General features: G+C 34.2%; 1 protein-coding gene across 1 annotated transcript in view; it reads left to right on the top strand.

The window, feature by feature from the left end:
- The first annotated feature begins 2,276 nt into the window (after positions 1 to 2,276).
- Positions 2,277 to 24,972, top strand: part of SYNJ1 (synaptojanin 1) — a 58,173-nt gene continuing 35,477 nt past the window's right edge. The window contains 23 exon segments of the mRNA XM_032220469.1: positions 2,277 to 2,380; positions 4,773 to 4,826; positions 4,968 to 5,113; positions 9,451 to 9,537; positions 10,757 to 11,024; positions 11,773 to 11,786; positions 11,789 to 11,839; positions 11,842 to 11,946; positions 11,949 to 11,995; positions 12,885 to 12,968; positions 13,668 to 13,679; positions 13,681 to 13,730; positions 14,151 to 14,184; positions 14,186 to 14,250; positions 14,847 to 14,887; positions 14,890 to 14,913; positions 14,916 to 14,987; positions 14,990 to 15,014; positions 15,249 to 15,330; positions 16,699 to 16,851; positions 20,170 to 20,335; positions 22,340 to 22,531; positions 22,627 to 22,711. Coding sequence (XP_032076360.1) covers positions 4,990 to 5,113; positions 9,451 to 9,537; positions 10,757 to 11,024; positions 11,773 to 11,786; positions 11,789 to 11,839; positions 11,842 to 11,946; positions 11,949 to 11,995; positions 12,885 to 12,968; positions 13,668 to 13,679; positions 13,681 to 13,730; positions 14,151 to 14,184; positions 14,186 to 14,250; positions 14,847 to 14,887; positions 14,890 to 14,913; positions 14,916 to 14,987; positions 14,990 to 15,014; positions 15,249 to 15,330; positions 16,699 to 16,851; positions 20,170 to 20,335; positions 22,340 to 22,531; positions 22,627 to 22,711 — 1,781 coding nt within the window. The 5' untranslated portion in view covers positions 2,277 to 2,380; positions 4,773 to 4,826; positions 4,968 to 4,989.

Raw genomic sequence — 24,972 nt, 5'->3', positions numbered from 1 at the left:
AGATTTAACAAAACTAATTCTTCAAAACAAGTTATTAATCTAAAATTCCAACAATTTATTTGCTCAAATGTGCATATATATGAATGTTCACCTGATCTAACTGAAATAAGTAGATGTATAAATAATTCAGTCTCTAAAAGAAACAATAATTGAAACTTTTCAAATGTAACTGCTTTCTCAATGCAGAATGTGCATTTTTTAAAATTCTTTAAAATGTAGCAACGTATATATTTGAGCCTCTTTACTAATATGAGATTAGCACAATTTCTGTTTCATTCAATGTGGCTTCTACTTTAATTCTGTAAAAGGCAGTAGTTTATCAGGTTATCAATTAACTGTTTCTTATAGATTGTGACAATAGCAATATAATTATATACAGTTAAAAACTACTGAAGTAAGTAAAATGCCCTAGTCTCACCCTGATAAAAATATTTCAAGAGAGAAAGGAGCTTTTAATAACTTATGAAAAATATTCCACATATCCAAATTACATGCACTACTAAATTTCTTAAGGCACATAACTTTGTGAATACATAGTGCAGGGTGCTAGGAAAAACAAGTTTATACAACTCTAAAGTCTGCTTTTAAGGTTGTTACTTGGCTTTTTACCTCAAATAATTATTCTTACAGTTCTAATTAATGTAGTTGGACAAAAATTATAGGACAGATAATTCAGTGATGGCATGTCGATAAATCAGTCCTGTTATATACTCTTCGAAGTCTGCATACTTCTTGCCATCATTTTTCTCATATTTCAGTATATAGAAGCTCACATTCTGAGGCAGTTGTATACATTAATAAACATTTAAAAAATAATGTATTAAAAATATCAAAAAACAAAGCAATGATAGCAATACTAATTACCATTATGCAAAATACAAAAAAATACTACTACAGTAAAATACTGATTCTTTAAAAATAACATTATGCCTGACTGTCACAGAACTTCCAAAGAGTTGAACATTCAGGGGAAAAAATATTTTTGTTAGAATGTCTTGTCAGTTACCAAACATTTTAAAGTAAAAGCCAAAACAAATTTTAAAATAACAAGCATGTTTTGGATAGAAGTATTTACAATTCAAAATATGTTACATATAAGAAGTCAAGCATTTTTTAAAGTTTTGGATTGCCTGGAATTATAAAAATTACATTAGGATACAATCCCTTGCCTACTTAACGTCCCACTGAAATTTCTAAGACCTGTGTAAACTATCATCTCATTGACCATGGATTTAGTCTGCTGAAGTCAATACTATAAACCTGTCAATGTCTAAAGCGCAAGTTTGTTAGTAATATAGCTTGGCTGGAGATCAGATATGCTTAAATATTTTCAAGTATTTCAATGGCCTTTAAAAAAAAAACAAATGGTAAACGTTTTTACTTTACCATTCAAAATTACAAATGAGACAATACCAACAATGAAGGCACATTTGAAAACCAAACTTAGCTTTATTTGCGATAGGAAAAGTAACTGATCAGAGAGGTCCTTGGTGCTCTGTGAGCTTGCTTGTTTTCTTGCAGACGTTTCATTACCCAAACTAGGTAACATCAGTGCTAGCTAGGAAAAGAGCCCAAGAAAGTGGGCAAAAAATGATACAGTTCATAATCACAGACGCACACCTCAAGATTGAAAAAATATCTGCACACCAACCTCAAGAACAGTTGGAACTGACCTACCACATCAGAGTACATGGAGAGACTGGCCACAACCATCATGAATACAGTACATACCAGAGACATGCTGGGAAAAGAAAAACCAAAATGCAAAGCAAGCGCCTTAAACTCAATATTTTGGGTAATGAAACGTCTGCAAGAAAACAAGCTCGGAGAGGACCAAGGACCCCTTATGTCAACCCTAAGCTACAAATATTCAATTTTATCGGTACTAACTGATCAGCTTTAAAAAAATGGTTTTGGTTGCCAGAGCAGAGATCGGTCACTTCACATATAAGACGGGCAGTGAGCAACATGCGTTTACCTGCACTCAGAAATGGGCGGGGGGAGGAGGGGCTGGTTTGACAAATGAAATGGCCACTTTAGTTATTTGCATGGTTTATTTATCGCTTATGAGTCGGAGAAAAAAGCTCAGACTTCAGGGGAACTTTTCGTCCACTATTGGGGTCTATTACCACATTCTAAGAGCCGAAAGAGGGGTGGGGGTGGAGATGCCTCTGAATCAGAGGCAAAACAAGCGAGACACAGAAGCCCCCCCCCCTCCTCTCCCCTCCTCGCGGAAGCCAGTGTTTTCTTGCCCCGGTCTCCCCAGACTCCCTCCCCCACTTCCGGCGAGAGGCGGTATAATGCGGAAGTGATGGGTCAGTCACAGAGGAAGTGAGGCAGGTGCCTCAGACAGCAGCACCGAGGAGCTCCGTTGGAGGAGGTAAGAAACATTGAACTAAGAGGTTGATTTGACCTGTTTGGAGTCCTCGATCTCACCCTCTGGCGAGCCTTAACTGTCCTAAAGAGCCAACTCCATCTTTTCCGGAGTGACGGATCTCCAGAGGTGTGAAGGGAAGTGGTGTCCTCGCACAAGATGGAGGCTTTATGAACCGCGGTGACACCCCCCATTTTTCTGTGTCAGCCTGTCAAAGGGGGGGGGGGTGTTGACTCGGCGGCTTCTTTGTTTTTATTATTATTTTCTTCTGCCTGGGTCTTCTTAATTGGTATTGCTTTTGTAAGGTTGGTATCCCTTGCAGCCTCTCTTCACAACCACCAACCCAACAGTCCAACGAGGAAAGTCTGGTGGTCGCAGTATATAGCCTGTTCTGATATGGACACCGGAGACCTCTTGCAGTTGCTTTGCTTTGCTTTAATCCAACTGACCAAATAGCTTTTCTGCTGCTTTCCTAAGTCTTTGATGCGAAAATGCAAAGATAGCGGTGCCGGGGGCTGATACTTAAGTGAGCTAAGTCATCTTCAGTGCGGTTAGCCAACATAGAGAACCTGGAAGGGTTGGGTAGTAGAGACGGAAAGGGAACTTGACAGTACATATTGCTTGAGAAAAACATATTTTTGTGCTGCCTCTATTAATTTTATAAGGTGCAGTTTTTGTTCCTGGAACTATTGCGTGTTTTTTTTTTAAATATCTTGTACATCCCCTACCGCTACCATTAGTGGTCAGTTTTCTCTTGTTCATGCTTCCCTTAAGAAAGCAGTTTTCTTTTGGAAAAATACTGCACATTCCAATAAGAGGGGATAAATGGAATACTGAAACCCTACTTCATAACAGAACCATTGCTTTATATTCTGCTATATCTTTTCCTAAATAGAATGTTTTTTATGTATTTAAAAACATTATATATGTTTTTGTATATATAAGCAGGAAGAGGAATATACATAAACCAGAGAATTACTTTGTCTCTTTTATATACGATATTCAATTTATTTCTAGGTGTCTGCAACAGTGATTTATCACTCCATACAAATTACCTATTATGTTGCTGCTACTGATATGACTTATATTCTACTCTACATATTTGCTTCTTGGAATTTGATTACTCTCCTTTAGCAGATGACAGTAAAAGCAAATTAATTTCTGTGTTGTGAAGCTGAGTCAGATTATCCCAGATCAAGCTAAGTCCTAAATGAATGTGGAATGCTCAGTGGTAATTAGAATGATTATTTGTAAATGCATCACCTTTAAAAATACCATTTCTCATCTTTACTTTTGGTTATGATAGGGTGCAAGTTAAAGTAAATGTCACTTTTTTCAATTTTAGTTACTAGATCACAAATGTTTCTAATTGTAATGGAACGGAAATGCTTCTAACACATTTGCAGTTATATGTTGTTGCTTGCAACCTGCTTAGAGTCAGGAAACTGAAGTGGTTTAGAGGGATCTTTTATATATTTAAAATAGGAATAAAAGAATAGAGAAACTTTCTGGTAGAGTAACTTTCTTTACTTTAGAGTAACTTTAGAGTAACTTTCTTTACTTCCATAATATCCTGTTTGGGATATTATGGAAGTAAAACATATAAATAAGTTAGCCAACTTGCTAACTGCATTAACAGGTTCTAGCATTTGTAATACAAATATGCCAGTGAGAATTGAAATGTCTATCATTAGTAGACCAAACTATAAACAGCTTTTCATTTATTTAGCTTGTATATTACAATGATTTTCTGTATCTATATAGATATTTTAATTTTATACAAAAAGGAATGTTTCTTTTGCATCTTTGTGATCTTTCAGTTCTCTACAAATTTGGATGTGATCCTTAACCTGGAATAAATGCATTCCTTAACCTGGAATGCATTTATTCTCTCCCTGTTTTGTTTAGATGCATCAGGATGTATTTTATATAAAATGTGCTTTGACAGATATGCATTTTTACCCATACTGAAACAATTTGCTTTAAAATGTTTTAGTACTTTAATGTGCATATATTAAATGTGATTCTTCTTATGAAACAATATTATGAAAAATATCACATTTTTATCAAATGCTGAAAGCTTTGAACATTCTAACTATAAAAATATATGACTAATAATATGAAAACAATCCTTTCAGATGTTTAAAAAGGAACAGCTGAAGCAGCTTATTAAAAGTATGTTTTGGAGTTTAAAGGATGAGTAGTAGTGGAAGTAAACAGCCTATCTTCAGAAAAATTTCCATTGTGTTGGAACAGTCAGTTCAGATATCCTGTGTGATTTTTGAAGAAGGCATAAAACATGTAATAATAATTTGAGATGGAAGTAATAATTAGGATAGATAAATGCTTGATTAACATAATATTAAATAATAATGGTTATATGTATTAATTACTTTAGATCATCAGTTTCTGAATTGAATCTTCTTGTGATGTGATATCTTGCATTAATCGGGTGAGTATAATGATAACAATTACGTGCATATAAAATCAGAATATGTTATGTCAGTTGAAATGATATTAATTTAATTTGATTATGGATATCTCTAAATATTTAGAAAAATCTTGTGTTTTCTTTTTTGATTTTGCTGTACAGTTTTGTCTTTTGCAAAGGAAAAATGGCATTCAGTAAAGGCTATCGTATCTATCATAAGCTGGACCCACCACCATTCAGTGTAATTGTGGAAGCTAGAAACAAGGAAGAATGTCTCATGTTTGAATCTGGAGCTGTGGCTGTTCTCTGTAAGTTGACGATCACTGCAGATATAAGCAGGTTGCTGATAATATGTGCAAAAATGAAAGATTGAAACAGAACAAATGGTGTTGAGTCACCATTTGTGTTTTGCTAGTAACTTCATCTGTCCAATGATTTCTAATCTTTTTCTTTTCAGTCTTTTACATTGCAGTTTTCAAATTAGCATATTTTATTAGGATAGATGATAGATAGATAGATAGATAGATGATTGATTGATTGATTGATTGATTTAATTAAAAAATGAATAAAAGAATAATAAATTCTTGGACATTGTGCTAAATGTAGTCTACCAGATATTACTGAAATATAATTCTCAATAGACCAGCCAGTATGCCTAATAATGATGCCATTATTTTTTGGGGGGGACAGAATAGCTTATAGCTTGTGCGTTCAAATGGCTTGCAGTTAGCGATTAAACATGAGCACACGTACACCATACTCCATCTATGACTACTCTCCTCACAAGAAACAAAATTAATGCGAAATGAGAATGCTAGAGGGTTAAACTTCAAACTATCCTCTCCACTGGCCTGCCTCATCCTGCCTTACCAATTGTGCTAATGAATTTCTGAAAGGCCTGAATCACCAAACAAATACGAATATTGTTTGGATTCTATTTTCAATACTTGGCGGTTACACTGGCCCAATTCAAATTTAAAAACATTTCAGATTAATTACTTTCTCTGATTTTTATAAATAAGCTACATTAATGAATCTCCCTTTAATAAAAGCCATTTTTTATTTTTGACAAGAAAGATAAAAGCTTTACTCCTATCTATTTGATGTGATATAAAACTGTTTTTAACTTGTCTGGGATATGATGTTGATGCATTGTTAGATGTTGCAACATCAACTTTTGCTTTTGCAATAACTGCTATAAAGGGATTAGCAACTCTGAATTTGAGTGTTTGTTTTAAACTTACTAGATAAACTTTTCTAATATTTGCACTCCAGTCTTAACCCTGAATAAATGGGGATGGTTGAGATAAAACCTGGTAACCTACTTTGTAAAAACCTCAAGAAAATTTTATGAAAAGGCTTTTAAATTAATTAGAAATGATGCCGAATGGTAGGATCCCAAGACCAGAAGGTATGCAATAAGCTAAGAGGGAATAGCAAGGATCTGTAGTGAGTAGTCAAAGCATTAATAATGTACCTGAGGTAATTCCAGCAGGAATCCCAGCTATTGATGCAGGCACTGATAAAAGCAAGGATATGTGCTTTACAATGGCACATCCAATAGCAACTTGGAATGTCTAAGGAATGAGTCAGGGTAAAATGTCAAACAGGAGATGACCTTGACCTCCTAAGCATCAGCAAGCTACATTGGATAGACAATGGCTATTTTACAGTCTGGAGAATTCACTATAGAGTATATTACTGGGATTAACACCAGAAAAATGAACGAAGTGGCGTTATCACAAGCAAAAAACTTACCCAAGCAATGGAAAATTTCCAACAGTTAATCATCACATTTTGAGCATACAAATTTGTGCCAAACCCCTCAAAATCATAGTTGTCCAGTCTGTGACCCAACAATTGATGCAGTGGAGCTTGAAATAGAGGGTTTCTGCTCCAGTATTGAAAAAACTGGTGGAATTCATTAGTTCAATTTTTCCATGGAAATCGATTTTGAATTATGAATACCTGGTTCAAACAGCACAAGTGTGCTTATACATTTGGACCTCATGAAATAAATTGCACTGTGATCAGATCAACTGTCCTCTGCAGTCATCACTGCTTTAGTTCAGTCCTCCCTGTCAAAATGTACCCAGGTGCTAATTGCGGTTCAGATCATGAATTGTTGGTGGCTAAGATCAGAGTCATATTATGTGACATCAAAAATGCAGCATCACTGAAGAAGTTTAACATCACCAAAATTTCTTCTATGTGTGCAATTGAGGCCAGAAAAAAAGGTTTCAGCTGCTGGATGTTGCTGAGAAGATGTCAAACAAACTGTAGGAAAAAATAATAATAATTGGCCATCATTAAAACAGCCGGTATACATATACCATACAAGAAGCCAGAGAAAAAGTGTAGTGTAGGTGGTTCTCAGATAAAAACAGAATGGCCAAATGAAGAACAGCAGCCAAAGCAGCGGACAAACAAGAAGCAAGGAGATTAAATGTGTATTTCTAAGGAGCAGCAAGGTGCAGTCACTATACACAAATCAGGAGGTCAGTGTGCAAATACAAGACAGAGACACTGATTAGTTTGAAATGTTATTTATTGGTAAAATATATTAGCTGCCCATCTCACCACAAGATAACTCTTCAAAACAGAAAAAGGAGTGTGGCAAGGTTGCATTTTTTAAACTTTATTCTACCTCTGTGCTGAAGTGATCATGAGGAAGTTGGAACTTGAAGAATCGAAAATCAGTGTCAAGATTGAAGGAAGGTTCATCAACAATATTCAATATGCTGATGACACAACTGTCAGAAACTAAAGAGGCCTGAAATTTCTGGTGAAAAAGACTAAAGAAGAAGATAAGAAATTTGGCCTTTTCCTAAATGTCAAAAAGACCAAACTCATGATCTGTGATGGAATTTGCACTTGCAGAAGCAGAGGGAAAGTATTTTACCAAATCAGAACTTCCTTGGAAAGAGACCTGTACCAAGAGACAGTGTAGTCCCAAGCTGGGAGAGTGGAAGAGGTTCCGGTAACCACACCCTAGAACCTTCTCAGGATATATGTAATATCTTAGAAAGTTACAGCTATAATTTGGCAAGATTCTGTCTATTGATTGTAAGCAAATAAAGAACTGGACTTGATTGGCTCTCATCATCTTGTCTCTGGATTTAAGTCTGACATGACCACTGCAAAGAATAGAAATGTCAAAGTAACAAATGACAGTGAAGAGATTAAAAGCATGCATCAATTCCCCCAGGGCCACACATCAAGCATGAATCAAATACAGAAAAGGCAGGACACCAGCCTAGCAATTAAATGCATATTAGTATGCGCTGTTGTGTTTCCCATAGCTATCTGCAGTTATGAAAATTGAAAAAAATTAGACACTAGGAAGAATATTGAGTAATTCAGACTGTGGTGTTAGAAACAGCTCCTGCCTCGAATGGCAAAAATGTGAGACACGCACACCCAAAAAAATATAGGGCTAAACACCATCAAACTCTCATCAACAAGAGCATAAAACAACTGAAGCCATACAAGACTGCAAAATGTGGAAAAAACTAGTCCAGTGAATTGCTGAGAATTGTACACATTTGAACAGATAAGATCATAATGTTTAAAGTAAAGGATGTAGTTGAGTGAAAAAGAAAGCTTCTAAGGATTATATTGTACTTGAACCTGTTCAGAAATGAATACTAGAGTTTATAAATCAATGCAAGATCAAGCAATGTAGTGTCATACATGAATCCATGATATCTACTGTTTATTACATGAGATCTCATGAGATTTCAGCCATTTAAAATGAGGGAAAATACATTAAATTGTGTAATTGTATCATTACTTGTAAAAAGTTGCTGAATCCTCATGCAGTATGAAAAGAGATTTCCTTTTATTTTTACATTCATCAATTAGAATTTGCTTCAATACATACTGCCTTTTGTATTAATAAATGTTTTATTGCTATCATGAATAAAACCTACTTGGTCTTGATGAAATAAATGGTTATCAGATTTGTTAACTAACCCATTATTATTGCAGTACAGGCCTCTGCCTCCAAACTCTCATGCAAGTGATTGGCACATTAAAAGTGATTTGAATTGCTTAAAATATAATTTTTTTAAAAAAAAAAACTAACTAACTTGGGAATACAACAGTTATAACATTCAAAATCCTCCTGGCTTGTGCAGCCCACAGTAATCTCTCAAAGGACCAAACCTGGTTATAGCAGGAAGAAGGCAATGAAGGTCAGCTAGAATTGCAGGGGCCAAAAGAACATAGATAGGGGAGATGGGTGGGAAATTTGAAATGCTTTTTCAGTCATAAATTGGCAAGTGCCTGAATTTTGAACTTGTGACAGCGGGAATGCTACAATGGCTGTAGCTTTTAGGATCTGGTTCAGCACCGTCATAACAGTTACTGAGCTAATGATCGTAAATTGAAGGCTGCCTGTAGTTTCTCATGGAACCTGTCAGATTCTTGCAAAATCTTGAGAGTTCTGCAAAACAGTTTGATAGCTCCATTCTAAAGCATATACATTCATCTATTTTCTTAAGTATTCAATCATATGACAATTATACAAACCTAGTTGCTTATTTGGAATTGTAAAAACTTTGAAGTAAATGAAGAACTTTAGAATGAATTTGTAAACAAATTTTTTAGCAGATCTGTACATTTTGAACATTTATTTAAACAGCATGTGCTGAGAAAGAGGCAATCAAGAATATGTACTCCAAGGTAATGGATGCATATGGACTCCTAGGTGTATTAAGGTTAAACCTTGGTAAGTACCTTCTATTTTTTATTTAGGAAATTGTTTGCCTATGTTTTCACTTCAGAAAAATAATAGTCGTTAGAATTTCTTTCAGATTGTGATGTTTTTTCTGTAGCTTCTGTAGTAGGTTCACTTTTCAAAGAAAACTAATTTTGTTTATACACCAAGATGTTATTGAAAATCAATTACTGATAATTTTATGTACTGAGTACCGTATTTTTCAGAGTATAAGATGCACTGGAATTTAAGACACACCAAGGTTTTGAAGAGATAATTTTTTTAAAAAAGTAGGTAGGTAGATAGAGGGTTAGAGAGGGAGAGAAAGAGAGAGAAATACAGTAGGTAGGGAGGGAGGGAGAGAGAGTAGGTAGGGGGAGAGAGAGAGAGAGAGAGAGAGAAATTAGTTAGGGGAGGAGAGAGAGGGTAGGTAGGTAGAGGGATAGAGAGAGAAATAGAAAGATAGAGATAAAGAGAAATACAGTAGATAGGAAGGGAGAGAGAGAGAGAGAGAGTAGGTAGGTTGGTAAGTAGAGGGATAGAGAGAGAAATGTATGAATATATATAGAGAGAAATATCAGTAGATAGGGAGGGAGAGAGAGAGTAGGTAGGTTGGTAGGTAGAGGGAGCAAGAGAGAGAAATACAGTAGGTAGGTAGGGAGAGAGAGAGAGTAGGTAGTTAGGTAGATGTTTCCAAGTGTATTTATCCATGTGCTGGAGAAGGAAATTGCTGAAAAATCTGCAGCACCTAAGACTTTGTTTCTGCTGGCACAGCACTTGATCAATGTAATTCTCATTACATTGGGGGCTTGCAGAGTGCTCCTGGGAGATGGGGTGGCAAAAAGAAGCAAAAAAAAATTTTCGTCAAAAAAATTGCATGCATAGCCTTATGAAGGCTTATAGAGTGCTACTTGAGGGCTGGGGGGGGACAAAAAACAGCCCGTCTTTTGCTCATTTCTGCCCTCCACAGCCCCCAGGAACTCTGAAAGCCTCCATAAGGGTATGCACGGCCATTTTTGTGAAGGGGGCGGGGCTTCGGGAGGTAAAAATGCTATATTTGGTATATAAGACACACCCAGATTTTCAGCCTCTTTTTTGAGGAAAAAAAGGTGCGTCATACTCTGAAAAATATGGTAATTATTTTAAAATAATTCAGTTCTGTGTTGAAACAGTAAAACAATTGACAATTATTTTTTCTTGAACAATAGTAATCAGTTACTATTTATTACAGGAGATACATTACTGCATTATTTAGTACTTGTCACAGGATGCATGTCTGTTGGAAAAATTCAAGATTCTGAAGTTTTTCGTGTTACTTCCACTGATTTGATATCACTAAGAGCTGATCCTTCAGATGAGGAACGTGTCTCTGAAGTGCGCAAAGTATTGAATTCAGGAAACTTTTATTTTGCTTGGTCTTCTGCTGGAGTCAGTTTAGATCTTAGTCTAAATGCTGATCGTAACATGCAAGAAGAAAGTACTGATAATAGGTTTTTCTGGTGAGTTTTGTTTTAAAAGTTCTATCCATTATGTTAGTTTATGTAACTGTTATGAAATGTCTCATGGTTTTTACATATCTACTTTTTAAAAGTTGCATTTTTTTTCTTAAAGCAATATATTATTTTAAAGAATCAGATCTTGCAGTGATTGTTGAATAAATTTCTTGAATATTTAGTTTCCATGTATGGGGGGAAACACAAATCTGAGTTTAGAAGTGGGTTGTAAATTTCTCTCCAAATTACAGAAACAGTTTAAAGCACTCCACAGAAGACTTTAAAACTTCTTTGTTTTAAATGTGTAGTGTTTTATCATGTTATTGTTTAAAACATTATTTAATTCTTTGTCTATTCACCTGAAAATAAACTTATTCAATATAGTCAGTGTTAATCTGGAGAAACAAACATAAATGGTTGGGAAAAATATTCTCAAGTAATATGTTAAATGAGAAATTCCATCTATTTTCATTTAGGCTTCATTTAGACAACTCTGTAAGTTGTCATTTGAAATTCCCAATGAAAGTAAACTGAAATTTGTTGAATGTAATTTATTAAGTCTAATTTATAAAATATTGTTTGATGTAGAAATATTTGAAATGTTTTGAATTTCAAATGTACATTTTAAAGTCTGAATAATTTTTATACTTTCTTCCTATTTTCCCAAATTCACATATTAATTTTTTTATATATATAATACATATTGGTTTAAATTTAATTTTGGAATTAATTATGATCCTTAATTTTCTGATAGGAATCAATCATTGCATTGCATCTGAAACATTATGGAGTAAAGTGTGATGAGTGGTTATTACGACTCATGTGGGAGGAGTGGAGATTAGAACTATTTATGCAGCTCACAAACAAGCAAAGGCTTGCATTATTTCTCGACTGAGCTGTGAACGAGCTGGGACCAGATTTAATGGTCGAGAACAAATGATGATGGCCATGTAGCCAATTTTGTTGAAACAGAGCAGGTATGGTAGGATTTAACTGTTCATTAATCTAATTAGAGTATGTAAATTGGGTTTTTTTCTGTAGGTGATAGCAGCCAAACTACACCTGCAAGAGACACATTACATGGATTTTGTCATTATGGATTTGAAATTATAGGGCATAGAAACAAAATCAGTTTTATTTTTACATTTCTGTATAAATTGCCCTTTGAAGGAAAAATTCTCAAAGCATATATTAGGAAGTAAAATTTATTGAACATGTTGCACAGAATTGGTACTATAACAATTTTTTCTAATAAATAACAAGCAACGAAACTTTTTGAATTATTGTTCTTGGTTCTCTCTGAGCTTGGTTGTTTTTTTGCAGACATTTTATTGTCCAACTAGGTAACGTCTTCATTGCTAGAAGGAAGTGGAATTTGCGCTCTGTTTAATATACAGCAGCTGTCATTGTTGCCCTGTCATTGTTGGTGGGGGTGTTGTTTTCTCTCCTTGGTAGTTTTTGTTAGTAGTTACTTTATTAGGGTACTGTTTGTCTACTATTTGTGTAGTGTTAATCTTGTGTTAAACCCTGCTCATCTGGGTGTTGATTAGTGGCAAGGTGGTGTTCTGGTATTTTCTTTCTTTTTAGTTTGGTAATGAAACCTTGAAATAACCAATCCCATAGAGCACCAAGGACTGCACATGGAAGAAATTGTCCTAAACTAACAGAGGAGCTGAAGAATAATGATTATCTGCATTTTAAGTAACAGTTCAATGTTAATTTCATTTTAATCCATAGAATGCACTTCCTCCATGTTAAAATTTAAATGTGGAGAAGTGTGGAAGAATATGTAAAAAAACAAAAGATAAACCCTGATTTATTTATTTGTTTTAAGACAAATTAATACAATAAATATATGTCCAACAGGTGATATTTCTAGATGAATGTGTGTCATCTTTTATACAAATTCGTGGATCTATTCCATTATTTTGGGAGCAACCTGGCTTACAGGTATGAAGGGTATCACTTTTCCATTGTGTTTTCTGTAATAATTGAATAAATTGTTTAGAGGGCAGGTAGCCAATACATTCTAGAGAAATTAATCTCTGGAGACTGTGAAAAACACAATTGTTTAAATTGTCAAAGTTATTGTTTATGAAGACATCAGAGTTGTTTCTGTCCCACTTATTTGTAGCTCAAGTGATTTTTAAAGAGCTTTCCTCTTTGAACGTTTTGTATTTTAACTCCTATAAATACACAGTAGGATTTAAAGAGCACCGAGTTGGAGAACTTCTTACAAGAATCTCAAATATTGGAAAATTGAGATTAGAAGTCTCAGTCCTGCCAAAACTGAGTGGCTATGTTTGCTCACCCCACCCCACTCCCAGTTTGAAGGTTTTTCACCTTTGGACTTGAGTGGGCTACCATTTCCCCATTGAAATATAGTGCACAACTTTGGTGTTGGAGAGATTGCTAAGAATTCAATAGAAAGTCAAGATTGAAGTGCAGAATTCTCACTGAAGATACAAATTATCTAGCTTCAAGTATCATATTTTGGACAGTTCATGCAGATCCACTGCAGCACAATGGATGGACTTGATCCAGTGAAAATGATGGAGTAGTGTAAATAAAATTTGCTGAATCCAAATGTTTTTGTGAAACAAGAAATGAATCCAAGGACATAGTAATTAAATCACTTTTCTGTTTCAGGTTGGATCTCATCCGTGTCAGAATGTCAAGAGGATTTGAAGCGAATGCACAGCCTTTGACAGGGTAAAATTCTTTTCAAGAAGAAATTCATACTTCACAATTAATATGTGATTAATTTCATTGGAACTAAAACAAACCTAAGATTAACATGTACAATTGTTGAATTCTGATTTAACAATTTGTAACATAATTTATGTTAGTATCTTAATTATCTAAAAATAATCATATTTGTTTTTTGAGTAATGAATACATGTCAAAAGTAAACTTTGTTAGAAGCTTAACTTGCCTTTGCCGTAAAGATTAAAATTCTTTTGTACAGTTTGCCATAGAATTCATGCACAGGGTAAGAGTTGGAAATTGCAAAAGCTTCATCTGTCTGTTGGTATAGCCAAAGGACTCAGAGCATCTTCCATCCATGCATGCTTAAATTGCCTAGATGTTTTATCATTCTGAGGAGATAACAGACCTTTTTTCACTTTTCAGGCATTTTCATACTCTTAAAACTAATATTGGTAATGCAGATAATTGTGAATCTTCTTGTGTTCAAAAGAAGTGGGAAGCATATGCTTAGCAAAGCTTTTCAGGTAGATATTGTAACCAATTACTAAATTCCCATTCTGGCAATATTAACAAGGGTTATCAATCTTTGCATTCATAAGATAGAACAATGGGATTTCTTTGCAACTTACTTCTATGTAACATTTGAAAAAAAATTTCTCTGACATCAATAAGATTGTCGTTTGAATTTAAAAAAAATAAATGATCTTGACAGATAACCAATTAAAATTAGTTCAGTATTAATTTATTAAAACATGATATTAATAACTCAAAATTATTTTAAGATCATGGCAATGAATTAACACTGATTTTATAGACAAGGTTCAGATCTTAATATATGACAGGTGAGTATCAGTAGTAATATGTCAGTAATCCCACTAAAGCATCTTGATTTTCAGAAAGGATCTTACACTAATTTTAATAGAAGCATGGTATTTTATCTAGAATGTATTAAAATGTTCATATTACAACTATTAGTAATAAAGCTAACAATTAAAATAACAGTTGTTGGCAGCATCGTATCTTTACGACTATTGAAATCATACCAGATGTCATTGTCATCTGTCTACTTGTCAGATGACAGATACTGACTTGTCTATCTTGTCTTCTGCTATCTCAACCGAGCCACTTGAAGGCATCTGAACATGCTAATGACCTCAAAATGGTAACTTTGACTATCATCAAATGGTGAAGGTGGAAAAGCAGAAAAGCTGCATGGTGTTCTTAAACCACAGATCCAGAAATTCTTTGAATGTGGATTTTTTTATTTGATGGAAAAGAAGTTAACAGGTTTTGGTTATTTCATTTCTGTTGATTTGCAAATATAAAATTATATTTTGCTTTTGCCCTAATAACACAGTTTATCCCGTGTTGTCTTCTTCCACTACAGATATAATGGTGAAAGTCAGTTTTTTCACAAATGTGTGTGAAAGTAGCACTTTAATTTTGATATCCTGACTACATTTGTGAAAGAGTTTTATGGTTATATGCAGATTATTTAATATCTTCTTGTATTTGGTGCAGATCACAGAGTGGTACTATAAGAACAAACTGCTTGGATTGTCTAGATAGAACAAATAGTGTGCAGGCATTTATTGGCTTAGAGGTAAGACTTAATGTATTGCACAATTATAGTTTGGGGGGAACCATTGAAATGAATATTCATTGAATGTATATCTTAAATATTAAATCAATGTAAGAGGTGGATTATTTTTTCCATTCTATTTTCATTTTTGTAAAAGAATAGATCATGGCATACAAGTTTAATAAGTTAGTCTTATTATGAGGCAAATCATAACAATACAGGTTTCCGGTCCTTTATTTTTCCTTGTAGTGTTAAGTTTCCATTTCATAGAGTTACTAGATTATACAAATTTATACCCACTTACTTTATTGGAGCAAAAGTTAACTACAAAAAGTTCATGCTACAAACCTCCTATACTGACATCTTAGGAACCAAACGCTTACAGTCAGAAGGTGAAAATATCAATAAATAATGCACATATTAAAATCTCCATGAATGCATTTTTCATAAGCATAATTTTTTTGTTAGCCGCCTCTTTACAGCCATCTATTAAAGTATCTTGAAGAGTGAAGGAATTGTGATTAGTCCATGAAATTTTATTTTGAACATGCTTTTAAAAAACATCCTGTGAAAATTTCAGTAGAGAGATCTTGCCAATGCATATACCCAATATTAAAACGTTAATTAAAACTTTAAAACTTTTGGAATATGAAAGTATTGTTTGAAAGTATTGAGGCACATGGATATTCCTGCTAAGTTTTAATAGTAGAAGATAGGATAGGCTTTCAATGGACAACTAGATGTAACAGAACATATTTAATCAAAAATATATACATTGAGGTTAACTTTTCCAGTTATTTATTGCCTCCTTCTGCATCCATATGCATACTATCAAACACTTTTACTGGCATGTTCATCGTTGTCATGCAGTCTTAATAGGGACCATCTGCAAATAGAAAACTGGGTACAGTATAATTAAAAAACAGCTAAGATTGCATGGCAACAATCATCATGCCGGTAGATGTGTTTGATAACATGCATATGGATGCACAAGGGAGGCATGCACACGGCGGGTGCTCTTCTGGTTTCCGGCATGTGCACATGCGCTCCCATTTCGGCACTTGGTGCTGAAAAGGTTTGCCAAAACTGACCTATAAGTTTGGAGCCTTAATCACTATACTAGACTGTCCGTGTTCATTCTGTCTAAATAATAAGGCGGGAATGAAGAAAAACATAATAAGACAGTTTTTGCTCCCCTTATCGTGTAGATCTTCCTGTCATTGCTAATTTTAATTATAATAACAATGATATAATCTACCTTTAGAATATATTCTATAAATCTAGAAACTGATTAAATAGTTTTATAAGATTGCCCAAAAGGGCTTTTTTTGTTTTTTTAAAAAAAAGGTTGATATTGTTTAAATTAACTTTTTCATTACTTCATTATAGATGCTAACAAAACAATTAGAAGTTTTAGGCTTAGCTGAAAAACCTCAGCTGGTTACTCGATTCCAGGAAGTTTTCCGGTCAATGTGGTCTGTTAATGGTGATTCGGTCAGTAAAATATATGCTGGAACTGGAGCTCTTGAAGGAAAAGCAAAGGTAATATTTTAATAGTAAATTCACTATTGGTATCTTAATTTTATGGATCTTTCCTGTATTTTGGACTACTATATATTGTAATCCCAGTGAAGTGTTGCATTTATCCTTGAGTTAGGATATTTGACAATTGCAATCTCTTTTAGTCATTTTTCTATAGTTCTTTATCATTTAAAAATCATACAATGACTGTTATAAAAACCAATATTTGTCTTGTTTTCCATTTTTACCATATTTTGCAGATAATCTTGAAGATTTAGCTCAGCAATGTGCATGAATAATCACACTAGATATATGTTTTATTAAGTAGCTGTCAGCGAGCTGTAAGTGGTACTATATAATTAGAATAGTCAAGCTAAAAATTTCATATAGCTTATCTTTGCCTGAATTGCCTGTAAGTTGTATATGAAAACTAAATTACTAAATATATATTTTACTTATGGATTTCTATGTATTTTATCTATGACTTTTCAGAAGCTTATATAATCCCTAAATTGAGGAAAATAACATATTCTGTTATTTTCATTGCATGCATTTCTGTAATAATACCACGAAGATTAACTTTTTCAAATTAAAACTTGAAATATACTCATTTTTTTTCTACTGTAGTCTTTAACATCTTAACTAATCTTTCTTTTCCTTTTCTTTCGGGTCATTTCTATTGCCTGATATGTAATTGGTGAGTGTAATTCTTGAATATTATCAACTGTTCTGTATTGTGTTTAAAAATACTTACCGGTACATAGACCAAATGTAAGGAAGCAAAATGGTAAGATTTGATATTAACTCTTGTTTACTTTTTTAAAGGGCAGCTTTCCCTTTGGGATACTTTTTTTTTTGTTTAAAGGCCAGCATCCTTCAATATAGTTATTTCAAACCTCAAAAGTTAGTACAGAATTAATGCTATATAAATATTTTTAATTTAAGAAACTTTTGCTTCCAACAATTTCTGCTCCCACCCCAAGGGTTGGTTACAAATGGTATTATATCATATTAAAAAACATAAAAATAAAGCAATTAAAAACTTATTTGGGGAAAAAAGGTTGAGATGAATGAAATGATACAATGCTCTGTAGGACATTTTATATTGGCAGAACTATGTGTGGGCAAATCTCACAATTGAGATTCCTCTCAGTAATAAATTAGGTTGGAATATTACAATGACTATACTTTTGTAAGTTACACTTTATTTAACAGTGACCCTGAAACATGTAGACGATATTTTTTCATCCATTTCAGGAAGTGTTCAGTTGTGAAGTATAGAATATTTTGAAAAATAAATGTTGAGAATTGGAAGATATTCTTTTATCCTGTTTACAGGGTAGGCAACCTCATGCCTTCCATTTCTAAAATAAATATATTTTTGTTGGATCACAATTGCTGCAATCTTTTTCCATTGGCTATGATAGTTTAGGAACAATGACAAATGAAATTAAAAAACTGCAGTGCATTATGCTGCCTCTGGAGTAAATCAATTGTTAAAAAAATGATTTTTCTTGTATCTCCCGTCTTTCTAAATTTTAAATTATGATTTAAACACACATATATACGGACATATAGATAGATGCCTATACATTATAAATGTGCTGTAAATACATATTTTTTTTGAGTTGTAAACATTTGAATGTATCAGTAGTGTATTGTCAGTAATTTTGCTATTTGTTTTCTATTGTTGTGTACCCTCCTTTTTCTTTGGTCAAAATAGGGTTAGGAGTGCTATATGATGTCTTCTAAAATTTACCCAATCTTTCAAAAACATCTTTATATGAATTTAATCTTTAAAAAAAAACAGTATTTCCTGAGATATCCATTAAATAAGCCATTCCCTTTTCCTCACATGTTGTTCTATCTTATATTGCAATTTCAAAAATATGTAGTATGTGGAACACTGATCTTTACTTTCTCAACAGTTTAACATACTATAAATTAACTACTAATGATACTATGCAGATTTCCCCAAACACCATTAAATTTGTTTGAGTTGCTAACAATACCTTTTCACACAATAATTGTCAGAATATTTCTTCAGGTAATGTGTTAATGTTTGTGCTTGTGTCTAAAGGTAATGTGTTAATGTTTGTGCTTGTGTCTAATTGAGATCCGATTATCAACATACACTAAACCATGCCATCACATTTTAAGGACAGAATTAAGACACATCCATGAATAAACTATTCACATTTATCTGATGCAGTTTACAATGTCCATGTTCTGTGCTACTTGTAACAATATGAATTGTTCATGCCCCCACAGAGTATTCTTTATTTATTGCAATTGTTTTTCAAATGTGTGTTAGATCTAAGGAGTAAATAGCCCATGATGGCTTCCTTTTTTTGGACTTTATGCTAAACAGTTCAGTTCTTCACTCTTTTCCATGTAAATTCTTCTTTTCATATCATCTTACATTACAACAAAGCACTACTCTCAGGGCCATAACCAAAGCAGTCCTACAGATTTTCATTTAAAAAAAAAATTCTCTGCCCTGTAAATTTATCTGTAACCCTAATAAGGCGTCTATGATAGTTCAAAATTCACAATTGTCACTTTCAACGGTAGTTCAGTGAAAATTTAAGAGTCTTAAACTGAAACATATTATTTACCTATGTACTCGTCAGCTACTGTTCAAAAACAATATTTTTATATGGGATGCAGAATCACTTCAGGACTTCCTTTAACTGTGGGACTTTATCCACCTCCTCTCCCAAGAAAACCACAGTACAGACGGATTTTCTTTTATGCAGTGTAACAACCGGTCTCCTACTTTTTCTAATTTCCTGCAGTATTACTTTGTAACAACGGTACCATTGTGGAACTAAAGGTGTCCATTTTGATAGAACATATTCATTTCTTCTGCAGAGAGCCCGTATCTTCAAACAACACTACTTATAACAACATGTAGCATGTATCACACTTTAGCTTTAGGCAACCTGAAATAAACTACCTTTTTTCAGCTCAGCAAAAAGGCAAGAATGAAAGACAGTTTGAGAGAATAGGCAGCATTCTCTCAGTGGGGAGAGCAAATTCACACAAGTGAAGTAGATGTAAAAATTGAGATGAAATACATAACGGTATAACATCACCATGGCAGGAAAAAAGTTTTAGGAATACCACTGCCGCCTTCTCCAATGCAAGCAGAATTCTACTAAGAAAAAGTCTGAAATCAACCAGTTGCAACTGAAACACTTAAGAATAGTTTCTACAGCATATGCTAAATAAATAGCTTTGTAATAGAAGACTTAATTGATTTAGAACCACATTATGTGTGCTTGCCAAACTGTATAAATAGCTTATAAAATATTTATACATTTTCCTCCCTACCAGACCGGAAAGCTGAAGGATGGTGCACGTTCCGTGACTAGAACAATTCAAAATAACTTTTTTGATAGCTCAAAGCAGGAAGCTATTGATGTTTTGTTGTTGGGCAATACCCTGAATAGTGATTTAGCAGACAAAGCACGGGCTCTCTTGACCACTGGCAGTTTACGTGGTATGTATTTCTAGATTCTTAATATGTATGGCTGCTAATAAAACTGGTTGCATCCAAGGTTTCACTTCTGCATGTGGAAGATTAGCTGCCTAAAGTCAATTTAGAGCTGGGTGGTACCACACTCTAAAGAAAGAAACTCATTTTGCAAAAGGCAAAACCAAAGTACATTCTTCTTGCAAACATTTTGTAGAAGTATGAGAATTGCTTTATAATCCATGCACTGTATTGTTTCAGTACACAAATTCATGCTACTGTAGAAAAACTAGCATTTTTTCTGTTCATAATTTTTGAGCTATTGTATTCTATGTGCTCTAAGAAAAAATCAAAATATTTATTCTATAACAACAGTCTCCTTTCTTTAAATACTTGGCTATGCTTTAATTAGATTATTTTTGAGAACATCAGAAAATAAAGGAATCTCATGTTTATTATATATCAAATGTATGTATGAATAGACTATATTAAAACAAGAAAAAATCCCATATTTTCAGCAAATCTAACTACTGTTTGCAACTCCCTCTGCATGACAACTATTTATACTTGTACTTTAAATGTCTAGATTCTGGTTCAAGTCTGAATAATAATTTCAAAGTTTAGTTAATTAAATTTGCAGCTATTTCCAAGTTACATAACATTATATAGACAGATATATTATGTGCAATACTCTGCAGAAGATTAGGAAATTGTTTTCTAAATTTTTAACATTCAGTGTAAGGTATCCTGGAAATCTTCCAATATAACTTGGTAACATCTAACTGTTCGTTTAATTCTTTCCTTTCTCACTGCATCCATAGTTTCAGAGCAAACTTTGCAATCAGGTAGAGTATAGCACCCATAATTATCAATATATGGAATGATAATCAATGTTAAATTATTTTCAGATATTTTTGTTTCCTTGAAATGCATATAGAGTATTTTATGCACTCTTATAATGTAAACAATTTCATCTATTATTCCAAGAACTATTTCCTATCTGTTAGTTTCAGATATACTCGGTCTTAAGGCCATCTTATTTTTATTCTTAAACAGAAAATAACATTGTCACTAGTAAAAGGCAAGTAGAGTGGATAGAGTATAAACTTTAGGTTTACTGTTATAAGAAAAATGGAATTGACAATCCTCAGTTTAAAAAATGACACTTGATTCTTAGCAATAATGCAGGAGACTTATTTAGCTTGGGAAATATTTTGCAATTAACACTTTGAAAGACAAGTTATAGAAATTTTTGGTGCTAAACTTCAGATTTTAAAAGACAAAAATTTGGATTCTATGGCTCTTTCATCATGCTTATCCAACCAAAATGGTAGAATCATCTTATGAACTGAAGTGGTGAAAGCATCCTATTGTTCATCATTAAGACCAAGAAAATGCAAGACATGGGAGAAATACTGTTGAAGCATTAGGTGCTGAAAGTAGCTGACCTTTGCTACTTGCTGAAAGCAAGATAAAAAATACCTGTCGAGGTTTACATTTCAAATGGCCATCACTGTTTTATTTAGAATTTATTTTAAGATTCTGTCTGCTAGTAAGAAGAGAAACAAATGTGAATTTAATTTCTCTTCTTAGCAGCAGGCAGACAATTCAAAAAACAAATACTAAACTGTCTGGTGGCTCATAGAAAGCACTGTGAGGAGAAACCAAATACACAGATACAATCAATAAATCATAATCTGTAACAAACTTGTTCTATGTTCATATAGAATAAATGGTGAGTCTACTAGTTTCAAAAAAGTAGCTCAGATATGCCACAGATATTTAATATAATGAAGATTTTTAAACATGGCTAAATGTAACTTTAAAACATGCTTCAGAATTCAGTTCTCTGAGCTATTATTTATGTAGAACTATCATTTGAAAAATTGATAAACCCTTGAGAAGGTACTTGCTCATTTGAATGCTTTTTTGTGGATTTATTTTTAAAGCTTAATGCTTCTAGCTTGTTGACTTGGAGATTAGAAATGTACTTACAAAATAAAATACTTTTGTGTAAACTACATTTTGTAGCATCATCAAAAATACTGACGAGCATGTGTGAGAACTTTTACAAATATTCAAAGCCCAAAAAAATTCGAATTTGTGTTGGAACATGGAATGTCAATGGAGGGAAACAATTTCGAAGCATTGCTTTTAGAAACCAGACTCTGACTGACTGGCTTTTGGATGCACCAAAGATAGCTTGCATCAGTGAATTCCAAGGTAAGCCTTGCTGTGTTGTTGTTGTTGGGTTTATTTTTATTTTTATTTACTTTGCATCTTTATTCTTTAAAGCAATTTTCACTCTTGAATTTCAGATCGAAAGAGCAAGCCTATTGACATCTTCGCTATAGGGTTTGAAGAAATGGTAGAGCTAAATGCAGGAAACATTGTGAGTGCAAGGTAGGTGCCACTACTTTATAAATATTAAATTAAACAGACTGCTAATCTGTAAGATACTTTCAAAAATACAACTTGCCTATTCTGAATCCTTGATGACAATATTCTGCAGCTTTTTCCTATAAAAAATCGAGACAGTTGCTATGAATGCTTACCTGAAAACTATCACAACTTATTTTTTAAACAAATGGAGTATACACAGTTAGTGCACAAGGAGCAAATATGAATTCCCTAGGCTTTCTTATTGAGAGCCAGTTTGGGGTAGTGGTTAAGCCTCCAGGCTAGAAACTGGGAGATTGAGAGATCTGGTCCTTCCTTAGGCATAAAGCCTGCTGAGTAACCTTAGGTCAGTCACTCTGTCTCAGTCCTGAGAAGAAAACAGTAGCAAACACTTCTGAAATCTTGTCAAGAAAACTTGTCAAAACTGACTGAGAGATAGCACTCTACTTGCTTCTTATTTATTTATTTATTTGTTTATTTAATCAATTTGTAAAGCTGCCTATTTCAATAAATTACTCTGGGCAGTGAATGATAACAAGTAGAATAAAAGCAATGACATAATACATATAAAAATACACTCCCACCCACAAAGACAAGCAAGTCACCAGAATATAGCAAACAGCATTCCTTCCTACAGTAGTATTGATGATGACTTACCTAGTTAGGGTAATGATATGTCTGCAAGAAAACAAGCAAACTCAGAGAGCACCAAAGACCCCCTCAAATACAAAAAAATAAATACAAAAATTAAAATATAAAGCAGCAGAGAAAACAACATATAGTCAACAGAGGTAGTATAGCCAGCAGATTACACACCTTTTATACACTCAGACCCAAGATCAGAACAAGATCTTTAGCACCTTACAGTCAGCAGTGTTGAGACCATCCTGGCCTCTGGATAGAGAATGTTCCATAGAATGATCACTATGGAGGAAAAAAGGGGAAAAAATCTTTGTCCCTACCAACAAGCATTCTTCAGCTAACAAGACCTAAAGCATGCCTATCCTGATGGACCAGATAGGACAGGAACAAACAATGGAGCAGAGGCAGTCCCTCAAGTAACCTGGTCCCAAGATCTTTAATGGTGGCAACTAGCAGCTTGAGTTGCACCAAGAAGCATGCTGACAACCAATGCAGTGCATGAAGTAGTGGCATTATATGCACCAAATAACTGGTGCCATTAAGTACTCATGTTCCTGCATTCTGCATCAATTAAAGTTTCAAAGGCACTTCAAGGGTAGTTTCACTACAACACATTGTAGTAGTCCAATCAGGAAGTAGGTAAGGGTGTAACTGGTGCAAAACTTAAAGATATGCAAAGGCCCTCCTAACGATGGCTGCAACCTGCTCCTTCAGCAAGACCTGTGATTCCAAGAGTACCCCCAGATTTTGTACCAAGTCTGTCTGAGGTACTGCTACCCCACATCTCTAACCAAAAATAGAAAATTCCTAGCAATAAAAGATCCAAACACCCAAAGCTACTTTGATTTGCTTGGATTGAGCTGAAGTCTGTTGCATCTCTTCCACACCCCTAGACGTTTCGCGCACTTGGACAGAATGTCCATGGCATCATTCAAGTAGTCTAGGGTGGAGATATATAGCTGGATATCCTCAGCATTCTGGTGACACTTCACCTCAAACTATCAGATGATCTCACTCAGTGGCCTCATGTAAATGTTCAACATGGGAAAGTCAACTACCATATTTTTTGGAGTATAAGATGCATCTTTTTCCCCTAAAAAGAGGGTGAAAATCTGGGTGTGTCTTATACACTGAATACAGCATTTTTGACCTACTGAAACTAAATCCCCTTTGCAAAAATGGTCGTGCAGAGGGTTTGGGAGGCTTGCAAAGTGCTCCTAGGGGCTGGGGAGGGCAAAAAGGAGCAAAATATGGCCCGTTTTTGCGACACCCCCCCCCAGCCCCCAGGAACACTCTACAAGCCTCCCAAAGTTCTGCATCCCCCCTCTTTTTTTTTTCTTTTTTTTTGCAAAAAACGAGGCGTGCAGATGGTTTGGGAGGCCTGCAGAGTGCAAAAACCTTTTTTTAAAAATCACCTCTTCAAAATCATGGTGCGTCTTATACTCTGGTGCGTCTTATAGTCCAAAAAATACACTAAGTCCTGCAGTACTTCCCAAGGCAGGAGTTGTGGACTGGATCTCTTCTCCACTATTAACACTGATTGAAATCTACCTCAGAGGAAGAACCAGCACAGCCCTGTACTGCCGACCCCCATTATTGGTCTAGAAGGATACCATGGTCAA

Source organism: Thamnophis elegans, chromosome 6 (assembly GCF_009769535.1).
Source record: "Thamnophis elegans isolate rThaEle1 chromosome 6, rThaEle1.pri, whole genome shotgun sequence".
NCBI lineage: Eukaryota > Metazoa > Chordata > Lepidosauria > Squamata > Colubridae > Thamnophis > Thamnophis elegans.
This window is presented reverse-complemented; position numbering and strand designations above follow the sequence as displayed.